We start from the raw sequence: 22,290 nt of genomic DNA on the forward strand, positions 1-22,290 counted from the left end.
ATCTTTGGTGACATGTGCTCTCGGTGCTCTCACAGTTGTCAAACGGTTTCGCTTCTGCCAGCTCTTGACTGCAGGTTTTATTGGCATTGATAAGATGTTAAGATTTTCATGAAGTGAGTATCAAGCATACAGCTCATAGTCAAAATGGCTTGCAAATGGATTAACATAAAATTCTGTCTGAGTTGCCATACACATAGTGCTCTTGACAGTCCCTTTGGCGATGTACCCTCAGAGAACAGGTGCTAGAGGGCATGGTGTGACAACACTTGAAAGTGGGACAATGCCACCATCAGGGATGCCATCACTAGATATCAGTTTCTTCACTGTTCGGAGATGCATGTGTGCGATCAGATTGGAGATTGGGCTGAACCAATGGACAAACACATACAGTTGTCGCTTCTTCATAGTCTCCAATTCTCGATCATTAGGTAAGGCAGAGATGATCCGTGCCTTGCCAATCTGGAATGTGCCATTTACCCTTATGAGCACTGTGGTGCCAGTGTATGCTGCTGTGCAGTCTCTAGTACCAGGAGGGGAACATGATACTTGCATGTGCAAAGGTGGGTAAAACAGATTAGGTGGAGGGCGCTGAAGTTTAAAGGCATGCCAGATATCAATCGAACTAATTTGTGGTGGGAGTGGCATGGTACTGGCGTAATAGTATCGATTTGGATCATGTCTGAGGCCCATGTCACAATCATACACGAAAAATCGAAGCATCGCTGATGCAAGGTCTGGGGTGGAGAACTTGGATGATGCTGCATTAACTGCCATCCTGACAGATTGTGGATGTTTTGAGACAGTGATCAGTGACACATTGGCATCCATGCATGGAGGTGAGAGCCCTTTAGTAGCTTGATCAATCTGAGACTGATTAATCCCTTTAGCTTCCAGAATTGACGAGTAAATGGAGAGGGAGTCAACATGTTGAAGCTGATCAAGAATCTGGGTGGTGTATGCTCTCTGATTTGTTGCATGGTAAGTGACTTTGAAGGTGGGAATATGCAATGCCTCGATTATCTCTGATGAACCATTGTCCATAGTTCCATGATCACGTATGTCATCGGCAAAATGATGGAGGTTGTGGTGCTTGGGGATTCGGAAATGGTGAATTGGTGTGCCCTTCCCATTACAGCGTGCACTGTTGTTGATGAAAACTCTGACACTTGAATAGTAAAATGTCAAATCATCGATTGTTGATTGCAAACTGATGTCTGAGTGTGCCAGCAACTGCGCTTTGTATGAGAAGTTGAGCAGAGAGCGTGTTGCCTGCATCATACGTGAGCTTTCATTCACTGTCCCTTTCTGATAAGCACCTGCAACCACAACAGCCAGATGGTGCTGGAGGTCATGGTTTTCACGGCCAGACCATTGTGAAATCTTTGATATTCCATTATGGAATGTGCATTGGCCCTTTCAGTAAGGCTGGGTGATGAATCGGGCATCAAGTGCATCCTCTCCGATTGTATTCTTGATCCATGTCTTCATGTGGTCACTGATATATTTGTGCAGCCCATGGAGTAAATCGAGACACAGAGCCCAGCAAATGTCTATGGAAAGCCCTTCCCAGCATAGGTTCTCCACTCCAAGTAATCCTAGCTCCCTCACTTTTACTGAAAATTGCCAAGTTGTTGCCTTGGGGTACTTCTTCCAAAGTTTGTGCTGTGCCCTCAGAATATCCTTGCCTGTTTGCATCTTGCATGTCCAGCTGCCCCCAAGGTCCTTGTACTTGGCAACACACTTCGGGCACTCATTTCGTTGAAGCCCAAAGAGGTCTAGGACTTCCTCCAAGTCAGCGATCCAGGCCATGAGGGTCAAGATGCACATTCATACCATTCCCTGTGCATCAAGCAAGGGGATTGGAACGATTGGCTGCTTGGATCCTGCAAAGTTGTGGAGTGGCTTAAGGAAGTTGTCCCAATTGGAAATAAACAAATTTCTACAACTTGATTATGTGAGCATGCCTATCACCTGAAAATATCATAGTAGCACTCAGAACTACTCACCAACTAGACATGCCACCTTGGTCTGTCCTTCTCTTCAGCAAAAGAGATGTACGCAGTCAGGACCCCCCTTCCAACATGCAATGATCATGTTGAAAGATGCTCCTGATGAGCTTCATGAACTCTACTTCAGGGATATAGTAGAGGACGAGTGGAGGGACCATGGCCTCAGTGACTCAGAGAGGAGTGCTGTGCCTACATTCAGTAACGCTAGTGTTGGGTCCTTAACTTCAGAATGAGGGGGTGCAAACTCTGGGGGGATAGTCATTGTTGTCAATTTTGCACTGAAGTGCCATCAACTATGATACATGACTTATATACATAATACAAGACAAATAGGAACAAAGGGAAAACCCAGGATGGACTTACCCACTTGCTGGGTTGGTGAGCTCGTGAGAGAATTGCCTTATCGAGCACTGTGGAGTGGGTAGATGAAGGGTGGGATTAGCGACAACTATTAAATAGTGGGAAAACCTTTGCAGGGTTGGTGGAGGTCCTAGGAGGTCTGTAGTAATGTTGGGTAGGTAGGAATATTAAAACCTTCTATGATGAGGATAAGGGGTACTGGAGATGGTACCAGAGATTGGAGGCGGAGGAAGTAGACTGGAGGAAATGGTGGAGGTGAGGGATATGACGAACCACAGGTGAACCGGAATGGTGGTAGAGTAGGTCAGAGGTCAGGTGGAGTAGGTATGGATATGACAGAGCCCTGAAGGCCTCTGGACAGCTCTGATGTCTGCAAGTGCACCCCCACCTCCACTGGGCCATTTAGTTGCCTACCCTGCAAGTCCACCTTTGGACCATGCCCTCCATTCCACTTCTGGGTTATAACCTGTTAACCCTGTAACTGTTAGAGTGCAGTGGAAGGGGACAATTCCAGAGTGGGATCAGAGACTTAGCAAGGAGGGACCTTGGCCTCAGTGACTCAAGGGGAGCACTGTGCCATTGCTGTTTGTCCTGTTGGTCCTTCATTTCAGACATAGTGAGGAAGAAGTCTCCAGGGGCCATTAATCGAGGGGGATTAACTCTAGTTGTTCTGGTCGATTTTAGACTAAGGGGCAGACAAGTATGTAAAAGGGTCTATATATATTGGAGAGACAGAAGCATGAGAAAACAAAGGGGGTCCAAAAGGTGTCTGAATGGAGACAAAGGGAAGTACAGATGTGGGACTGCACCAAGGGTCAAGGGTTAGACTCTATGGTGCATCTGAAAGGAGGTAGGGAGGGCAAAGGCCCAGAGGGCAGGAGGATGAGGAGAAGTGGGGTGGATGACTAACTGGCTAAAGGAAAGAAGCAGTAGTCCAAATAAGGGCAAGGGAGAAGTGTGAAATGTATACTACAAGCAGCAAAGGTGCTGAGGGAAAGCCATGAAGCTTGGAGGTAGTGGAGCTTACAGAGCTTGTGGAGGTGGGGTTGGAAGTCCGAGGAATATTGGCAATGGAGGTCACCAATGCAATGGAGTCAAAGTCCAAGGTTGGGACCATGACAGGGTCTCAGAGGAGCAGTGTCCAAGTTTGGGGTACAGGATGGGAGTGGAAGGCCATACCTTAGTGGAGGTTGGTTGGGAGAGAGTCAGAAGGAGAGGAAGGTGGAGATCAGAGTGGATGGGGATAGGGTAGGACTCCAGTCGGGATTGGATATGTATGGATATGACAGTAACCCAAGTCACTGGTAGTATTCAGTCAGCTAACCCTTGACCCTGTTAGGTCAGTTCTGCTTGGCCCTTGCCATTTATGGGCCTGCTGCCTAGACTCCTGTTGTATCTATATATACTATACTTATAGATACTAAACACTCTAGTTAGAAAATCAACTAAAGTTATCCCCCTTTCCAGAAGACTCCCCAGTCCATAAATTAGAGCACCAATGTGTTACTGGGCACAGCACTCCTGGTTGAGTCACTGAGGCCACAGCCCTCTGAACACTGGGTCGTTCTTGTTCATCCTGAATCTGGTCTTTGACAGCAGTAGGATGATACATTAGTGATACATACTATTGTGAATTTGCACAGATAAATTGATTAATGTTAGAAGTGGTGGATTCAGACGGTTCCAGAAGTGGAACAGGAGGCTTAATGCATGAGGACCTTGACCTCAGCAACTGGTGCTGCCCCACTGCTGTTTGTCTAAGGGTATCAGAGGCTGGATTCAGGATGAGCATGTCAGGGGATGGACCCCAGGTCCCAATGACCCCTCTCTCTACATCCCACAGTCAGACCTGTAACAAGTGTTGGATCAAGAAAGATAGAAGATCATGTGGCATCATAACCAACAGCTGCAGATCGGATCAGATCGGAGATGAAGAAGAAGAAAAGAAGTAGAAGCTGATGGAGATATGGGTCATGTGGCAATGCGCTACTTACGCTAGCGACCCAAAGGCATGCCCTGACAGAAATCGCTTATTTTCTTTATATTTTCATATTTTGCCATCACTTTTCACAAATCGATTTATTGTTCCTGATACTTTTTCGATTATTTCACCTAATCAGGTACCCAGGTGCCATATGGCACCAATATCCCCCCATCTATTCTTTCTAAAGGATATAATTGTCAAAAACCCCAAACGAGGGGAAAGTGTGTGAGTCTGAATGCAGGTGGGGCTCAACTAGAGGGGATCTGAGAGCTCCGGTAGTGAACTGAAGCTTCTCCAGGAAGCCTGGGTCTGCTGGGTGGTACAAGAGGCTCTAAGAAGGGCACGACCTCAGTGACTTGGAGGGAGCACTGTGCCTCCATTACATCTCAGTTAGTCCTTATATTTCATGTGTCTGAGGTATCTTGTAGGAAGAGGTCGGGATTCACTCATAGAGGGACTTGGGGTAACTTTTAGTCAAGATTAGAACTGGGGTACAACAGGTTCTAATCTACAAGTATTTATATATGGAGGAAGGGGAAGGACTTTAGTCAAAGTCTGAGTGATAATGGAAAACACCGAAAGGTGCCGAATGATATCCTTAATGGGGAACCAAGGTGTCGGGTCGAGAAGGGCAGAGTAAAAGGCCAGAGGATGAATGGGAATGAGAAATGGGTAAGGGGAAGTTAGCTGACTGAATGGAAAGAAGATGACAGTTGTCTATAAATGGAAGGTGACTAATTTGTGATGATGTGAGTGGGATCACCAGAGGATGTGGGTAGCTCCAAAGGCAGAGTTACGTATCCGAAGGATGTTGGGTGACTCCAATAAATGAAATGGGAGGGGGAATGGTTTAGAGGTATGTCATGGGATGTCAGAGATCCATTGGGAGGTTGGAGCAAATCTGGAGTCTCCAAATGTTCCGACTTGGGACCGAGCTTCCGGGATGGGAGTGGCCAAGGTAAGGTGTGCTGCAAACCAGGCTGGAGCTGAGACGGTTGGGAAGGAAGGTGACTTGGGGAGTGGGGAGTTATGGTGTAGGGGATGATGAAGTTGTTAGGAAGGTGTGATGAGGTGGGAGAGCGTGGGGTCGGTATTCCAGGGTATGACATAGGCCCAAATTAACTCTTCACTAATCCCTAAACAGCATATGTAAATCAGCAAAGGACAGATGGGGAAATCGGAGCCAATTGGATCAAGCTCTTCAATAGGCAAACTTGGGACAAACTCTCTCACAAGGATGAGTTTCATCTTCTCATCCTTGATGGCTGTGGCTCTGTAGGAGTGCATAATGGGTGTGCTCAATTTCATGGAACCTGTCATATCCATACAATCCCAACCTCTGCTCCGGGCTCCCAGAACTCCGAACCTGACTTCCAGAGTCCTACTTCCCTTCTGTCACCTTCTCCTTGCTGACTCCCAAGAGGTTATCCCACCTCCGGCTCTGACACCACCTTCGGTCCGACTCCAGAACATTCCGGGTCCAACCCCAACCTCGACACCTTCCAGATGAGTATGCAACACCTATGCTCCCGACTCCGGACCTCCACTCTGGAATCCCGTTTGTGTCTCTGTCTCCGGAACCTCCGGTCTTAGCTCCGACCTCGGACTTTGACCCCACCTCCGCTTATACCCATTGTATTGGTTAGCTCATTCCATTTAATTACCTTTGCCAATATTCCGGAGTTTAACTTCCGAGTTCAGACTTTCCGGACTTACATCGGACCTTGCAACTATTGCATTGCTCCATTCAATTCCACTATTCTCCCTCATTCTTATTTGGGCTGCTGCTTCCTTTCTATTCAGTCAGCTAGCCATTCCCCAACTCCCATCCTCCCTCCTTCCTCCTTGGGCCTTGGGCCTTCACTCCTCCTTTGGGAAACACCATTGAGTCAAACCCTTGACCCTCGGTGTTGTTCCTCTTTCCATCTCCCTTTGTCTCCTTTCGGAGTACCCTTGCTCCTTTTGATTCCGGACCCCTCCTTATATACAATGTACTTAGTAACTTGTAACCTCAGTCCAAAATCGACCTGAAATGCCCCCAAGAGACTTCCCCTCTGCTAGATCCGAAATTAGGGACCCCCAGGACAACCAGCAATGGCACAGTGCTCCGCCTGAGTTGCTGAGGCCGAGGTCCTTCCACGCTAAGTCTCTGATTCCACTCCGGAGTCGTCTGAATCCACCCATTCTAACAGAACCTTACATAGCAAATACATCAAAACTGGGCTCCTGCCCTTGTACATTATTACGAAAAAAAAATTATAGGGGGGAGTAATAATAAAAAGGAAAGAGGGTTTTCGTACGAACCGAAAGAGCCTTTTTGCGAAGGAATTGGTTGAGATTTGGTGGAGAAATTCAACCTGAGATATCCTCATGTGTGAAGTCTGTGCACTTGACCATGGGAACAACGCCGAAAGTTGACAGAAGAGGACGATCTTGGGGTCATTAAATTGAGAGAAATGCCCAAAGACACAGTGTTGAATTTCACCCTAATCAGTTCAGTGGTTGTGGAGATATTCTGATTGTCGGGCATGACAGGAGTCACGGGACAATATGAACTATTCAGATGCTCACATGCGAGCTAGTCACAGCGAAATTCGAAGGAAATATGGGCTAGTTAAATGATACAAATGCTAAAGAAGTTATTGGAGGAGTCTTGGAATTATGGCATATTATTTGGTCCAAGTTTCCCAGTTCACACATAATCAAGATATGTATTCTGTGCCTGAGAATTTCCGTTCTCAGTCAAATTTACCAGAGTTATATTTTCCCCCGAAATTCCCCCCCTCCCCTTAAATAAATGGACCTGTTCTACTGCAACACCCTTTCAGCCCCCTTTCTCTTTCTTCCCTAGCTCTTGGGGAGTGAGCAGGAGTGCTACCCTCTGTTTTCTGGTCCCATAGCCGATTCCCACTTGCAGCTCTCACTACACAATGGGCCTAAGCAATCAAACACAAAATCGTTATTCTTTGCTTCCCAGCTCACACCACACATGTCTTGCAGGGGCTTGATGTTGTCATATTCTCAGTTCTGAAGTGTGTGTGGTCAAAGCACCTCCAGAAATGGAAGGATATCCATTACAGACAAATTGGGAAAGAAATTTTCCTAGAAGTCTATGGTGCAGCACACATTGAAGCATTCACACACAGAAACATACTTGCCTCCTTTGCAGCCACCAGGATTGAGCCATTCAATCCTGAAGCTGTCTCTACATGCCAGATGCAGCCAAGCATGGAATTCTCCACTCAAGCCACCTTCCCAATGACATTGCCAACACCGGTTAAATGTGTAGCAGTGTCAGGGCACACCTGCCTGACCCCACTCTACCTGGTCTGGCCCCACCCAATCCCACTACCCTCACCCGGTCCCCCTGCCCTCCTTCCTCCCTTCCCACCTCTCTCCTTCTTTCTTTCTTTCTTCTCCCCTTTCTGCTTTCCTTTCTTCCTTCTTCTATTACACAGATGACTTTCCTTGCATCAATGTACCATTAACCCGGCTGCACAACACACCCAGACCCAGACACACTGGGTGATGCCCTGCACACTGGACACTCCTGGGATCTCTTGCAGAGATACCCAGGCAGATGTGGCTGTGTGCATAGATGACATGGCATTGCAAGCGGGAATCTGCTACTGTCTCCAGAAAACAGAAGGTAGCACTCCAACTCACTCCCCAAAGAGCCAGGGAAGAAAGAAAGGGTCTGAAAGGGTGTTGCAGTAGAACAGGTCCATATATTCAACAGGGAAGGGGGGGGGGATTTTGGGGGAAAATATAACTCTGGTAACTCTTGCTTATCTTCTTTCCATGGTGGATTTCCCTTTGCCAATTGTGTGGCCACTCACAACACCCAAGTACACGGACTTCAAAAAGTTGTGGGAGGGGGGAAATCGTCTATTCCATTTCAATCACTACATACATATACCCATACACCAACATACAATTTGTGAAAAGAGTCCAAAATATATGGGTTTGGTGTCATATCCATACAATCCCGACCTCCGCTCCGGGCTCCCAGAACTCCGAACTCCGACTTCCGGAGCCCTACTTCCCTTCCATCACCTTCTCCTTGCCGACTCCCAAGAGGTTATCCCACCTCCGGCTCCAACACCACCTTCGGTCCGACTCCGGAACATTCCGGGTCCGACCCCAACCTTGACACCTTCCAGACAAGTACGCAACACCTATGTCCCCGACTCCGGACCTCCGCTCCGGAATCCCGTTGGCATCTCCGTCTCCGGAACCTCTGGTCTTAGCTCCGACCTCAGACTTTGACCCCACCTCCGCTTATACCCATTGTATTGGTTAGCTCATTCCATTTAATTACCTTTGCCAATATTCCGGAGTTTAACCTCCGAGTTCGGACTTTCCGGACTTACTCCGGACCTTGCAACTATTGCATTGTCCATTTCAATTCCGCTATTCTCCCTCATTCCTATTTGGGCTGCTGCTTCCTTTCTATTCAGTCAGCTAGCCATTCCCCACTCCCAACCTCCTTCCTTCCTCCTTGGGCCTTGGCCCTTCATTCCTCCTTTGGGAAACACCATTGAGTCGAACACTTGACCCTCGGTGTTGTTCCTCTTTCCATCTCCCTTTGTCTCCTTTCGTCCTACCCTTGTTCCTTTTGATTCCGGACCCCTCCTTATATACAATGTACCTAGTAACTTGTAACCTCAGTCCGAAATCGACATGAATTCCCCCAAGAGACTTTCCCTCTGCTAGATCCGAAATTAGGGACCCCTAGGACAACCAGCAATGGCACAGCGCTCCGCCTGAGTCGCTGAGGCCGAGGTCCTTCCATGCTAAGTCTCCGATTCCATTCCGGAGTCGTCCGAATCCGCACAGTTCTAACAGCTGGAATGAGGAACAACACTGAGGGTCAAGGGTTTGACTCAATGGTGTTTCCCAAAGGAGGAGTGAAGGGCCAAGGCCCAAGGAGGATGGGAGTGGGGAATGGCCAGCTGACTGAATAGAAAGGAAGCAGCAGCCCAAATAGGAATGAGGGAGTATAGCAGAATTGAATGGGACAATGGTTGCAAGGTCCGAAGTAAGTCCGGAAAGTCTGAACTTGGAAGTTAAACTCCGGAATATTGGCAAACATAATTAAATGGAATGAGCTAACCAATACAATGGGTATAAGCAGAGGTGGGGTCAAAGTGTGAGGTCGGAGCTAAGACCGGAGGTTCTGGAGACAGAGACGCAAACAGGGTTCCAGAGCGGAGGTCTGGAGTCAGGAGCATAGGTGTTGCATGCTTGTCTGGGAGGTGTTGAGGTTGAGGTTGGACCTGGAATGTTCCGGAGTCGGACCAAAGGTGGTGTCAGAGCCGGAGGTGGGATAACCTTTTGGGAGTTGGCAAGGAGAAGGTGACGGAAGGGAAGTAGGGCTCCGGAGTCAGTTTCAGAGTTCCAGGAGCCCAGAGTGGAGGTCAGGATTGTATGGATATGACACAGATGGATATCTGCTGACACATAGTCATCGAAATGCAGATCCTTGTCAGTTGAAAAGTCATAGTGCCATGAAAGTGCATCTGCCACTTTGTTCTTGTGGCCTTCCATGTATTTTATTTCGCAATTAAAGCTTGCAAAGAAGGCTTGCCATCTCAGGTGTCTACCTGAGTTGTGGTTTTTTGCTTTGAAATATCCCAAAGCTTTGTGATCCGTGATTACTGTGAATTCACGGCCTCCCATGAGATCATCTTGCCATCTCATGAGTGCCTTGAGAATGCCCAGTGCCTCGAGTTTGTAGGTGAAGTACCTACATTGTGTGTTGGTAAACTTCTTGCAGCCAGGCAGCAGGTCTGCCACTTTTTGCCTTGTCCAATTAGTGTGCCCATGCCGCTGGGCATGCATCTGTTATGACCCAGACATGGAGTTTACCACTCTCTTCTTCTGAGAGGTTTTCCAGTGGATTCCACTGGATGGGCTTCAGAATCGGAGCCCTGCATGCAAGATGTTTAATCTCGTCAAAGCATTTCTGGTGGAGTGGTGTCCACCTGAATGCCTGCTTGTTGGAGCAGATTGTTTGCAGTGGCCTGGTATAGCCACTGATGTTCAGCATGAATATCGATAGATATTCTACCATTCCCAGGAATCATAGGACTCCTGTGTGGGCTACTGGCTCCTGCAAGTTGCAGATTTTTTCCATTTTGTCCGCTTGAGTGTGGATGCCTTGTTCATCATGCAGCTTCCTAGAACGTCTAGGATTGGAGCAAATGGCTGGAATTTCTTCCGGCTTATATAGAACTTTGCCCCCTTGAGGCGAGTAAACAACCAGAATAATGCTTTATTGTGGTTCTCCACTGAGCTTGTGCTGGTGAAGATGTTGTCGAACCAGACATGTAGGTGTCTGCCTACTTCTCCTCATAGTTCCCAGGTCAATGCATGCTGGAAAGTACAGGGAGCATTGAAGTCTCCTTGCTGCATCGTGTTTGAGTGGTACGTCCCATGGGGCATAGAGAACATTGTCCTATGGACTTCATCTGGATCCATGTGTATTTGTTCATACACATCTGACATATCGATCTTGGATTGGTATGTTGCTCTGGCAACTGATTCTTGGATCAGTTGCATGTCTGGCATTGGTGTGACATCAAGAATCATGTTCGAATTACGATTTCTCATGTCGATCACTGTGCACAAAGATCCATCTGCTTTGCAGATGCACAGTAGCAGGCATGCTTGCTCACTGCTCATGGGATACCACCATCCTGCTTTCATGTAGCGATCTATTTTGGTTGCTAATGCTTCCTGCAGTGCTGCAGGACGTTTTCCCAAAATTTCTTGTTCAGATCCTTTAATGGGATTCAATGGTTCACCTCCCTCAAGGGGGGCATTTCTAATGGTGCTGGTGCCATCATGATTTTGAATTTCTCTCTCCACCACTCCCTGAGTATTTCAAACTCAGGGCTGTTCATGGAGAGACCTTCCAGATGTGGTACATCTGGAAGTTCTAGTCCTTCTGGACTAGGATTGGGCCAACCTTCAGGGTACTTTCTTCCGATTACCCTGAGATGTGTTTTTATTTTGCCTCCCTGTCAGGGGGGCTTCTTTTTTGGCTGTTCTCAAGCCCTTGCTTGAGTTTTCCACCCATGTGATCTCATCACATGGTCTTCACTGACTCCAAGGGTGTCTATGTTACCCTTGTTCACTGTTCTCACTTTGTGAGACTGGAAGTCTAAACTTACCTGGTTTTTGTTTAACCAGGGGGCACCAAATATGGCATTGTATCTATCAATGTTAATTACATCGAAGTAGTGTTTTTCTGCATGGCTGTTGATCTCAACATCCATGTTCATTCCAAACAAGATCTGTGATCTTGTTCCTTTTGTCTGTCAAAAACCCGGGTTGTAGGGGTAAATGCATGAGTCCGAATGCAGGCAGGGCTCAACTAGAGGGGGATCCAAGAGCTCCGGTAGTGAACCGAAGCTTCTCCAGGAAGCCCGGTTCTGCTGGATGGTACAAGAGGTTCTAAGAAGGACGTGGCCTCAGCAACTTGGAGGGACCCTCCCTATTCATTCCTTATTGATTGCATTGGGTTTGTACCCTGACTCAACACTTTAGTTCTCAGACCCTTCATTTTGAAGTGCAGTCCCAAGCCACACTAATCACATGTGCATAATTATAAGTATGTATATAATTGTTGTTTGATGTTCTCATTTCACAAGACTAATCACAGGGCAATGATCAGACTTGGCCCAGCTGATGCTGGAACTTCCCCTGCTTGATCAAACCCTGCTGCACTTGTCTCAGCACTGCACTTGCCCTTTTACAAGTTGCTGTTCAACCTGACCATTTGATGGACCCAGGAACCATGCCTGTAAGGTGTCACAGCCATGCATTCCGGCCCGTTAGCCACCCGTCCTGCTGTGCAAGTGTCAGGGACTCGTCCGGGGTCGAGGGGGCCCGGGTGTAGCGTCCGGGACTGAGAGCCTGGCAGGGGGCGGATCGGGCGTGCATACTGACAGGCCCGATGCGGGACAGTGGTCCCTGGCCACTTAGACTGAAGTGGAAAGTTGAGAAGAAGGCTACTTCTTCGGTTCCCACTTCAGGTTTGTTTATATACATGCGGCTTAGATCACATGACGGGTGCCATGTCACCCTCGCACACAGCCGTAACCACCCGGGTATCTCCATGGGAGATCCCGAGGGCATCCGGTGCAGGCGCGCATACTGGGCACAGCGGGAAGTCGCCCGAGGTGCCCGGGCTGGGTACATGGTGGGCGCACTGCAGATGGGTCAATGGTACATTGATACAGAGAAAGTTGTCCATGTAGAATAAAGAGGGAATAAAGAGGAATAAGATAGGGAGAAAGTGAGGAGGGAAGAATGAGGGGGGAAGAAGGGAAAGGGGGAGGAGGTACGGAAGGGTGGACCAGCGGGGTACCTGGGCCGGGTGGAGCCGGGTCAGGCGGGTGTGCCCTGACAGTGAGCGGGAGCATGAGCCCCAGCCCTCATCCCTATTCTCCTTGAGGATCCCCTGCTCACCCCCTGCTTGCCCCTGGGCTCCCCTGCACCTGGCTGACTCCCCTCCAGCCACACCAGCCTTCCACCCCGAGTCCGCCTCCAGCACTGTGCCCAGCACAACTCCTACTCTGCCCACTTGGCCCTCATCAGGCTGCTATCGCTCCTGTGCCCAACTCTGGCCCAACTCCGAGTCCGGTGCCGCTATGATACCATTGCCGGTATCGTGACCCTACACTCCTTCACTATTTATCTGTTATTGTTTGTTTTGACCCTCGGTCATTGCCAGCCACTGTGTGGCCAATCCCGCTCTTTGTTCCCTTTTGCTTCTGGACCCTTCTGTCAGGGCACACACCCTGACTAGCCCGGACCCGGACCCGCGTCCGGACCCGCTTCCACCCGCTGCGCTTCCCGCATGCTCCGGGCCCGGTTCCTACCCCTTCATGTGACTTCCGGGTATCCCCGGAAGTTTTGCTGATATTGTGGCCACTGTGGGAAGATGAGAAGTTAGCTTCCTTCTCATCTCCTTACCCACAGTAGGATTGTGCCCTGGATAGGGCTGGCCAGACCTGAGGCTGTGGGTCATAGGGGAGGGTCATGGGGACCCAGGAGTCATCCCCTGACAGCAGAAGGAAGCTTCAACAATCGCCCCTTGTTGTCAGGGACGCATCCGGGGTCGAGAGGGCCCGGGAGTAATGCCCAGCACTGAGGCCGTCGCAGGGTGTGGAGCAGGCATGCGTACTGGCGGGCCCGATCTGGGACAATGGTCCCTGGCCACTCAGACTGAAGTGGAGAATGTGAGAAGAAGGTTACTTCTTCGGTTCCCACTTCAGGTACATTTATGTACATGCAGCTTGAGTCACATGACGAGTGCCACGTCATCCTCGGAGACAGCCGCAGGCATCCAGGTGTCCCTGTGGGGGATCCCGAGAGCGTCCGCTGCATGCGCGTGTGCTGGGCACAGCAGGAAGCTGTCCGGGGTGTGTGGGCCAGACGGGTCAATAGTACATCAATACAAAGGAAGATGGTCCGTGTAGATAGAAAGGAATAAACAGGAAGAGGAAGATGAGAAGAATGAAATAAAGAAAGGAGAAGGAAGAGGGAAAAGGAAGGGGGAGAGAGGGAGGAAGGAGGAGGGAGAGGGATGGACAGTGGGGAGCGGGTGTGGTGTGGCCGGGTGGGTGTGCCCTGACATCACCCCCTCCTTAAGCCGCTTCGCCTCGAAGCGGCCAGGGGGTTCGTTCTCTCCCTTCCTGGGGCGTGGGGGTGTGTTTGGTGGAACTCCTCGATCCGGTCAGGGGCGTGGATTAGTTGGTCTCGGGGGAGCCATTCATTCTCTGAGTTTGGCCAACCTGCGAACTTTACTAAATACCAGAGCTTCCGGCATAACCACTTAGAGTCCAGTATTTTTTCCACTTCATATTCCTCCTCTCCATCTATGAGTTCCGGGCCCGGGCGGGGGTCGGGGGGTCGTTCTGCAATCTCGTCTGGGTGGTAGGGTCTTACGTTTGTCACGGATATGACTGGGTGAATTCCCTTTTGCCGTGCGGTGAGCTGGAGCTTGACAGCAGCCGGGGAGATGACCTTGATGACTTTGAAGGGGCCTAGCCACTTATGGTCTAGCTTCTTGGTCGGGTGGTCAGTCGTATAGTTTTGGGTGCTGAGCCAGACTCGGTCACCCTCCTGGTACTTGGGGGCTGTCTCTCAACCCCGGTCGTAGTAGTGGGCCATCTCGTCCACTGCGTGCTCCAGGGCTGCCTTCGCCTCTTCCTGCATCTTCATCATCCTGGATGAGAAGGCGTCGGCGGCTTCTACCCCGGACGTATGTGTGGGCTCCATCCCCATCCTGGGATGCTGCCCGGTGTCAAGCTCGAAGGGGGTTCGATGGGTGGACGAGTGGATGCGGTTGTTGTAGGCAAATTCTGCCAGTGGGAGCCAGTCCGCCCAGTCGTCCTGGCGGTGGTTGACGAACACCCAAAGATAGGCTTCGATTTCCTGGTTAACCCGCTCTGTCTGTCCGTCAGTCTGGGGGTGATAGGGTGTTGAGGGGGTTAGCTTGACCCCCAGGAGATCTGCAAGTTCTTTTGAGAAGCGCGAGATGAAGGCGCTCCCTCTGTCACTAAGGATCTCTTCCGGGAGCCCGTGGTGCTTCCAGACGTGCTCTAGGAAGAGCCGGGCGATACCAGCCGAGTCCACGGATGTCACAGTGGGGATCGCGTGGATGCATTTGGACAGACGGTCCACTACAACTAGGATGGCGTTATAACCTTTTGACTCTGGGAGCTCTCCCACCATGTCTACCGAGATTACCTGCCAACGGTGGGTGGGGACTTTATTTGGGGTGAGCTTCCCGACCTTCCGTGCAGGGAAGGATTTGACGCGGTTACAGGTGTCGCATCCACGTACGTATCGCCCGACATATTCTGCCATCTGAGGCCACCAGTAGTCGCGGGAGACGAGCTCCAGGGTTTTCCATTGCCCTGGATGTCCCGTTGCCCGCATGTCATGGTGTAGCCGTACCAGATCGTGGCGGAATTGTGGGTCTTTTGGAACGTACACCCTGCCTCAGTAGAGGACCAACTCTCCCTGTCTCTCCCACTCGTCCGACCTTAACATCCCTTCTCCCAGTTCCCTCATGGCCTTCACCACCCACTCATCATGATCCTTCGCTCCTCGTACCCTCTCTAGGATATCCGCCTCCTCACCTTCCACTGAGACTGCTTCTGTCGCATGGGCCTCGAACCAGGCCGGTTGGAGGAGGGTCAGCCCTTCGTTGTCGTCCCTTCCCTTCGGGTGGTCAGCATGGTGAGAGAGTGCGTCTGGTTTCCCCATGAGCTTCCCTGGGCGGTGGACGAGGGTGAAATGGAAGCGGGAGAGGAAAAGGGACCATCTGGCCTGACGTCGATTTAACCTCTGGGCCGTCTGGAAGTAGCCCAGGTTACGGTGGTCGGTGTAGATCTCGACCTTCTCCTCAGCACCTTCCACGAAGTGTCGCCATTCCTCGAGGGCTCGGATGATTGCAAGCATCTCCTTATCGTACACTTCGTAGTTGCGCTCTACATCCGTGAAACTTTTGGACATGAATTGTCAGGGCAATAGCCCCGAACCCCGAGTCACATGTAAATTAGATACATATAGTCACATGGGCAAGCGGGAACCTCCGGGTAACTGCTTACACACCACCGTAAAATACACTATCTTGTATCACTTACGGCCTTGTGTGCTGAGCCACCCTAAGACCTCACATGAATGCTACCGGGTGGAACTCTCCATCCGGTTGGAGTTGGGAGAGGACCGCGCCGGTTGCAAAGTTGGATGCATCACACTCGAGCCTGAAGCGGCTGTGGTCAGTAGGGAAAGAGAGGACGGGGGCTGTGGTGACGGCTTCCTTGAGGGCACGGAAGGCATCATCTTCATCCAGGCCCCAGTTCCAGGTTTGGGTCTTCCGGGTCAGCCTGTGAAGGGGGCAGGCCTTCTCAGAGAAGTCTCTGATGAATCGGCAATAGAAGTTTACGAATCCTAGGAAGGATTGTACCTCTTTCACCTTGGTTGGGGGGGGCCAGTCGAGGACACCCTGGATCTTCACCGGGTCCATTGCGACATTACCCTCCGAGATAACAAGGCCCAGGTACTCGATCCGGGTTCGCTCAAACTTGCACTTCTCTGGCTTAAGGAAGAGCCTCCTTCTCCTCAGCGTCTCTAGGACTTCTCGGACGATCCTTCGATGTTCCTCCAGGGTGGCCGTGAAGATCAGGATGTCGTCCATGTAACAGATGACAACCTCCTGGTCGATGAAATCCCTCAGGATGTCGTTCATCATGGTCTGGAAGGTTGCTGGGGAGTTACACAGGCCGAAGAACATCACCATGGGCTCGAACAGCCCCTGGTTGGTCGCAAATGCCACCTTCCACTCGTCTCCGTCCTTGATCCGGACGTTGTTAAACCCCCAGCATAGGTCTAAGGCTGAGAAGTATTTGGCATTGCGGAGGCGGGCGAGGATGTCCGAGATGAGGGGGAGCGGGTACGAGTTCTTCACCGTGATCTCGTTCAGCTTTCTGTAGTCCTGGACCAGGCATAGGGACCCATCCTTCTTCTTGACGAAGAAGACTGGTGCCCCCATAGGGGATTTGGACGGCTGTATGCGCCCGTTCTGTAGGTTCTCGCGTAGGAACTCGTCCAACTCGTTCTGTTCCGGGCGCAAGAGTGGGAAGGTCTTCCCCCTGGGCAGTTTGGTGTCCGGTACCAGGTCTATAGCATGGTCCCAGGGCTTCCGGGGGGGCAATTGGTCAAAGGCTTCTTTGGAGAACATGTCCCGGAAGTCCTGGTAGTGCTCTGGTACTAGCGTCTCAAACGACGCAGGCTCAGCCTCCGGGTCGCAGGCCTCCTGGGCCATCCGCTGCGAGGGGGTCATGGTGGCTCTCAGGTCATGGCCCCAACTTGGGGGAATGATAGCGGCATAGATCCCATCCCCGGGCTCCAGTACAGGGTCCTGATCATCTCGCATTCGCGGTTGTCTGCAGGAGGACAGGCAGCGGGACATGACGACTTTCTGTCGTACCCAGTCCACTTCTGGGTTGTGGTGCAGCAACCACGAGTGTCCTATGATGAGGGACTGTCGCCCGAGATTTGCAACCGCAAAGCATGCCCGCTCTGTGTGTCACCCGAAGGTCAGGAGGGCTTCTAGCTCCTCTGTTACAGCTCCATTTTCGTTCGGGGTCCCATCGACATTACGGATGGGAATGGGCTGGGGGAGGGGGGTTGTCTCTAGGTTGTGCTTTCGGATGAACTCGGGGCTTACGAAGTTCCCGGTGGCTCCTGAGTCCAGGAGGGCTGATACAGATACTGACGTGAGGGAGGTTAGGGCGGTCAGCTTCACTGTGAGGTTAAGGGATCTGGGGGACTGCTTGGAAAGGACATAAATGGCTGGGGGGGAGACTGCTACCTCGGGCGTTACTGCCCCTGGGGTCTTCTCGTTCTCATGGGTGGAGGATGCGTTTCTCCTCTTTTTCTTTGCGATGACTTGGTGAAACTTTGGCATTGGCGTTGGCTTACGCGCGCTGCGGTATTTACATGAGCTATCTTCTACGGGCGGCCAGGACGCATCCCTTACCGGTCGCCTGCCTGAAAATCCCCCTGAGGTTCTACCTCTGGTTCCCCCTCCACCATCTCTGCCCCTTCGGTCAACTGTCTCTTCAGCCCTTCCATCAGTGTCCTCAGGTCTTCCGGGTGGAGACGTTGTACTCGGCTGACCCTGGGGTGTGGGCATTCTCGTGCGAGATGACCCGGGGTGTTACAATTGTAGCACCGCCTCTGGTCAGTCCTCGACCTGTCGAGATCCATCGGCTGGGGGCCCGTCCCTGGTGTAGGACGGGCTGCTGGGGTGGGGGGTGGAGGTGCGGGAGCAGGTTGTGGGGGGGTCTGTGCGGGTCACGTCTGGGATGGGGTCGCAGTCAGTGGAGGTCGAGCTGGCGGAAATGGGGGTCTGGGTGGGGGTGCGCGTGGTTGGGTGGCTTGGAAACGTCGCCACTGGTTGTCCAGAAGTGTGGCTTTGCGCTTCCACTCAGTCCAAGTGGTGGGCATGGGGCAGAGGCGGTATATACTCTCCCTGAGCCGGGAGTTAATCGCTTGCTCGAACCGGTCGACCAGTCCGACATCGCCTAGCCTCGAGGCGGGTCCCAATATCTCAAACTCCTGGATGACCTTATCCACGGAGTCAGTCCCTTGGCGGATGACTGCCAACTTCTGCCGAGCTGTGGCCTCTCGGTTCAGGTCCTGAAACATGGCATTGAGTTCTGTGTTGAACTTGTCCATGGTTATGGTGGGGGAGCTGGCTGTCAACAGGGTGATTGTCTGTTGTGTCGCCCATGCCCCTGTGGGTCCTCCCTTCATGTAGGAGAGGACGAAGAGGATCTGGGATAGTTCGGTAGGGAACTTGGCTGCGCAGACATGGAAATAGATCCCGCACTCAGCCTTGAAATGATCGAGGTCTTCACTGGCTCCCGAGAAGGGAGTGGGGGCAGCGACCTTCGGTGGTTTGGGTCTAGGCGCGAGTGTGGGTACGGGCGCAGGTGCAGGGGCAGGTGGGGGGTGGTTGCGGGTTTGGCTCTCCACAATGGCTTGGAGCTCCTGGAAGCGGGCCAGCAGGTCGTCATACTGTTCTTCTGACACCATGGCTGGGGAGATGGGGGAGGCGGGGGAGATAAGGTTAAAACCTTCTTCTGCTGTCAGGGACGCGTCCGGGGTCGAGAGGGCCCGGGAGTAATGCCCGGCACTGAGGCCGTTGTGGGGTGTGGAGCAGGCATGCGTACTGGCGGGCCCGATCCGGGACAATGGTCCCTGGCCACTCAGACTGAAGTGGAGAATGTGAGAAGAAGGTTACTTCTTCGGTTCCCACTTCAGGTACATTTATGTACATGCGGCTTGAGTCACATGACGAGTGCCATGTCATCCTCAGAGACAGCTGCAGGCATCCGGGTGTCCCTGTGGGGGATCCCAAGAGCGTCCGCTGCATGCGTGCGTGCTGGGCACAGCGGGAAGCTGTCCGGGGTGTGTGGGCCGGACGGGTCAATAGTACATCGATACAAAGGAAGATGGTCCGTGTAGATAGAAAGAAATAAACAGGAAGAGGAAGATGAGAAGAATGAAATAAAGAAAGGAGAAGGGAGAGGGAAAAGGAAGGGGGAGAGAGGGAGGAAGGAGGAGGGAGAGGGATGGACAGTGGGGAGCGGGTGTGGTGTGGCCAGGTGGGTCCGGGTGGACCCGGTACCCCGCCCACCTCCACTCCTCACTCTTCAGCATTGTTTCTCACTTCATGTTTTTCCTTTTGTCTTTCTGTTCTTTTGCTCTCTTGCCCTTTCTTCTATCTTTATCCACACGGATGACATTTCCCCTTATCTATGTATTATCGACCCGCCTGCGACGCATGCATGACGCACCCAGCCCCGGACGACCTGGACGGCCTCACAGTGCAACCCAGCACGTGCGCGTGCAGCACTCACCCTCGGGATCCCCCGCGGGGACACCCGGATGACTGCAGCTGTATGCAGGGTGACGTGGCAAACCTCATGTGACCCAAGCCGCATGTACATAAAAGTATTTGGGGTGGGAACCGAAGAAGTAACCTTCTTCTCACAATTCCCACTTCAGTCTGAGTGGCCAGGGATTGTCGTTGTTGTGGGGACAACTCCATGTACCGCAAAAAGTCGGATTCTGTGGAATTTGGCCACAAACACCCACTACATACCCGCCGACGCTCCCAATGCTCATTCTATCACTATCCAACACTCCATACACTCATTCCTTATTTTTCCTTATTTTCCCCATCATTCCCGACAACCCCAAGCAAAATTTCCATGCCCAACCATGCCGCCAATTTCACCCCCTCTCCACATCTCAAGAACCACTGCACCAATTGGGACGAATAGGGGCTCGTTGGAAAGCTGGAGACGAGGAGGTTGCTGACGGGAGGATAGGCGGGTGCTGTGGCGAACTGTTGCGGAGTTAATCTTCACAATTCCCATTTCGGACCCGTTGTCACATTTTCCCCATTCATTCATATTTCTTTTATTGTTTCTTTGTTCCCAATCGGATATTCATCATTTACGGTTGCCTAACGGCCCGTTTACATTCCCCCAGTCCATTCATTTCATTTCAAACATATATAAACTAGATAACAGCTTGTACATAGCAAGTTAGTACTGAATAGACCCGTGAAGGGACAAGCAGAAGTTGCATCCAAGTGGCAAAGACGCCATCCACGACCCTAACGCCCCCTCTGAGCTAGTTGCTCACGTCTAAGATCCCTCACATCATAATACTCAGCCTTGACGTCCAAGAGAGACATAGGTGAGTGTTTGTTTGAGGTTTTTGCAGACTCAGTAGCACCCACGGACCAAAACCCGGCCCAACGAACCACACCTGCGCACACTACCACCCTCCCCCTTCTCTCTGTCTCGAGTCTAGGCGATAGACCCATTACATCGTCCTGGATCAGGCCCGTCACTACGCATGCCCGCTCTACACCTCGCGATGGTCTCAGCGCCGGGCGTTACACCCGGGCCCCCTCGACCCCGGACGTGTCCCTGACAGTATGTCCCAAAAGACCCCCAACTCCGCCATGATCTGGTACGGCTACACCACAACTCATGGGCGACAGGGCACCCAGGGCGATGGAAAACCCTGGAACTCGTCTCCCGTGACTACTGGTGGCCCCAGATGGCTGAGTATGTTGGGCGATACGTATGCAGATGCGACACCTGCAATCGCGTCAAATCCTTCCCCTCACGAAAGGTTGGGAAGCTTACCCTGAATAAGATCCCCACCCATCGTTGGCAGGTCATCTCAGTGGACATGATAGGGGAGCTCCCAGAGTCCAGGGGATACAATGCCATCCTGGTCATAGTGGACCAGCTGTCCAAACGCATCCACGCGGTCCCCACCGTGATGACTGTGGACTCGGAGGGTATCGCACGACTCTTCTTGGAGCATGTCTGGAGACACCATGGGCTCCCTGAGGAAATCCTCAGCGATAGGGGGAGCGCCTTTGTCTCCTGCTTCTCAAAGGAGCTTGCAGACCTCCTAGGCATCAAGCTGACCCCTTCAATGCCCTACCACCCCCAGACGGATGGACAGACGGAACGGGTCAACCAAGAGATCGAGGCCTACCTCCTGTCAGGGCACACCCGCCTGACCCGGGTCCACCCGGACCCACCCGGCCACACCACACCCGCTCCCCGCTGTCCAACCCTCTCCCTCCTCCTTCCTCTGTCTCTCCCCCCTTTTCCTTTTCTCTCTTTCTTCCCCTTTTCTTTATCTCATTCCTCTCATCTTCCTTTTCTTGTTTATTTCCTTCTATCTACACGGACCACCTTCCTCTGTATCAATGTACTATTGACCCGTCCGGCCCACACACCCTGGACGGCTCCCCGCTGTGCCCAACACGCGTGCATGCAGCGGACGCTCTCGGGATCCCCCACGGGGATACCCGGATGCCTGCAGCTGCCTCCGAGGGTGACGTGGCACTCGTCATGTGACTCAAGCCGCATGTACATAAATGTACCTGAAGTGGGAACCGAAGAAGTAACCTTCTTCTCACATTCTCCACTTCAGGTAAGTAGTATAGTTTTCCCTTTTAATAACAATAACACATTCTCCACTTCAGTCTAAGTGGCCAGGGACTGCTGTCCCTCCCCGGACCCGCCAGCACGTGCGCCCGGTTTGCACCCCGTGAGGGCCCTTCTGCCGGGCGATACATCCGGACCCCCTCTACCCCGGACGCGTCCCTGACACCTCCGGGTGTTCGTCAACCACCGCCAAGACGACTGGGCGGACTGGCTCCCGCTAGCAGAATTTTCCTACAACAACCGCGTTCACTCCTCCACTCACTGAACCCCCTTTGAACTCGACACCGGCCAACATCCTAGGATGGGGACAGAACCCACGCGCACATCCGAGGTGGAAGCCGCTGTAGGAGAAATAACGGCC

The 22,290-nt window shown here is 51.8% G+C and overlaps 1 protein-coding gene across 1 annotated transcript; it reads right to left on the minus strand.

Moving 5' to 3' along the window:
• Positions 1-228: 228 nt before the first annotated feature.
• On the minus strand, positions 229-1,809 carry EI90DRAFT_3020318 (uncharacterized protein; the record flags this gene model as incomplete). Its single annotated transcript, XM_039057497.1, has 2 exons — positions 229-1,380; positions 1,609-1,809. 2 exons carry the CDS (start codon positions 1,807-1,809, stop codon positions 229-231), a joined length of 1,353 nt encoding a protein of 450 aa, XP_038910619.1.
• Positions 1,810-22,290: the final 20,481 nt, after the last annotated feature.

The sequence above is a fragment of the Cantharellus anzutake genome, assembly GCF_015039405.1.
Source record: "Cantharellus anzutake strain C23 chromosome Unknown EI90scaffold_79, whole genome shotgun sequence".
Taxonomy (NCBI): domain Eukaryota; kingdom Fungi; phylum Basidiomycota; class Agaricomycetes; order Cantharellales; family Hydnaceae; genus Cantharellus; species Cantharellus anzutake.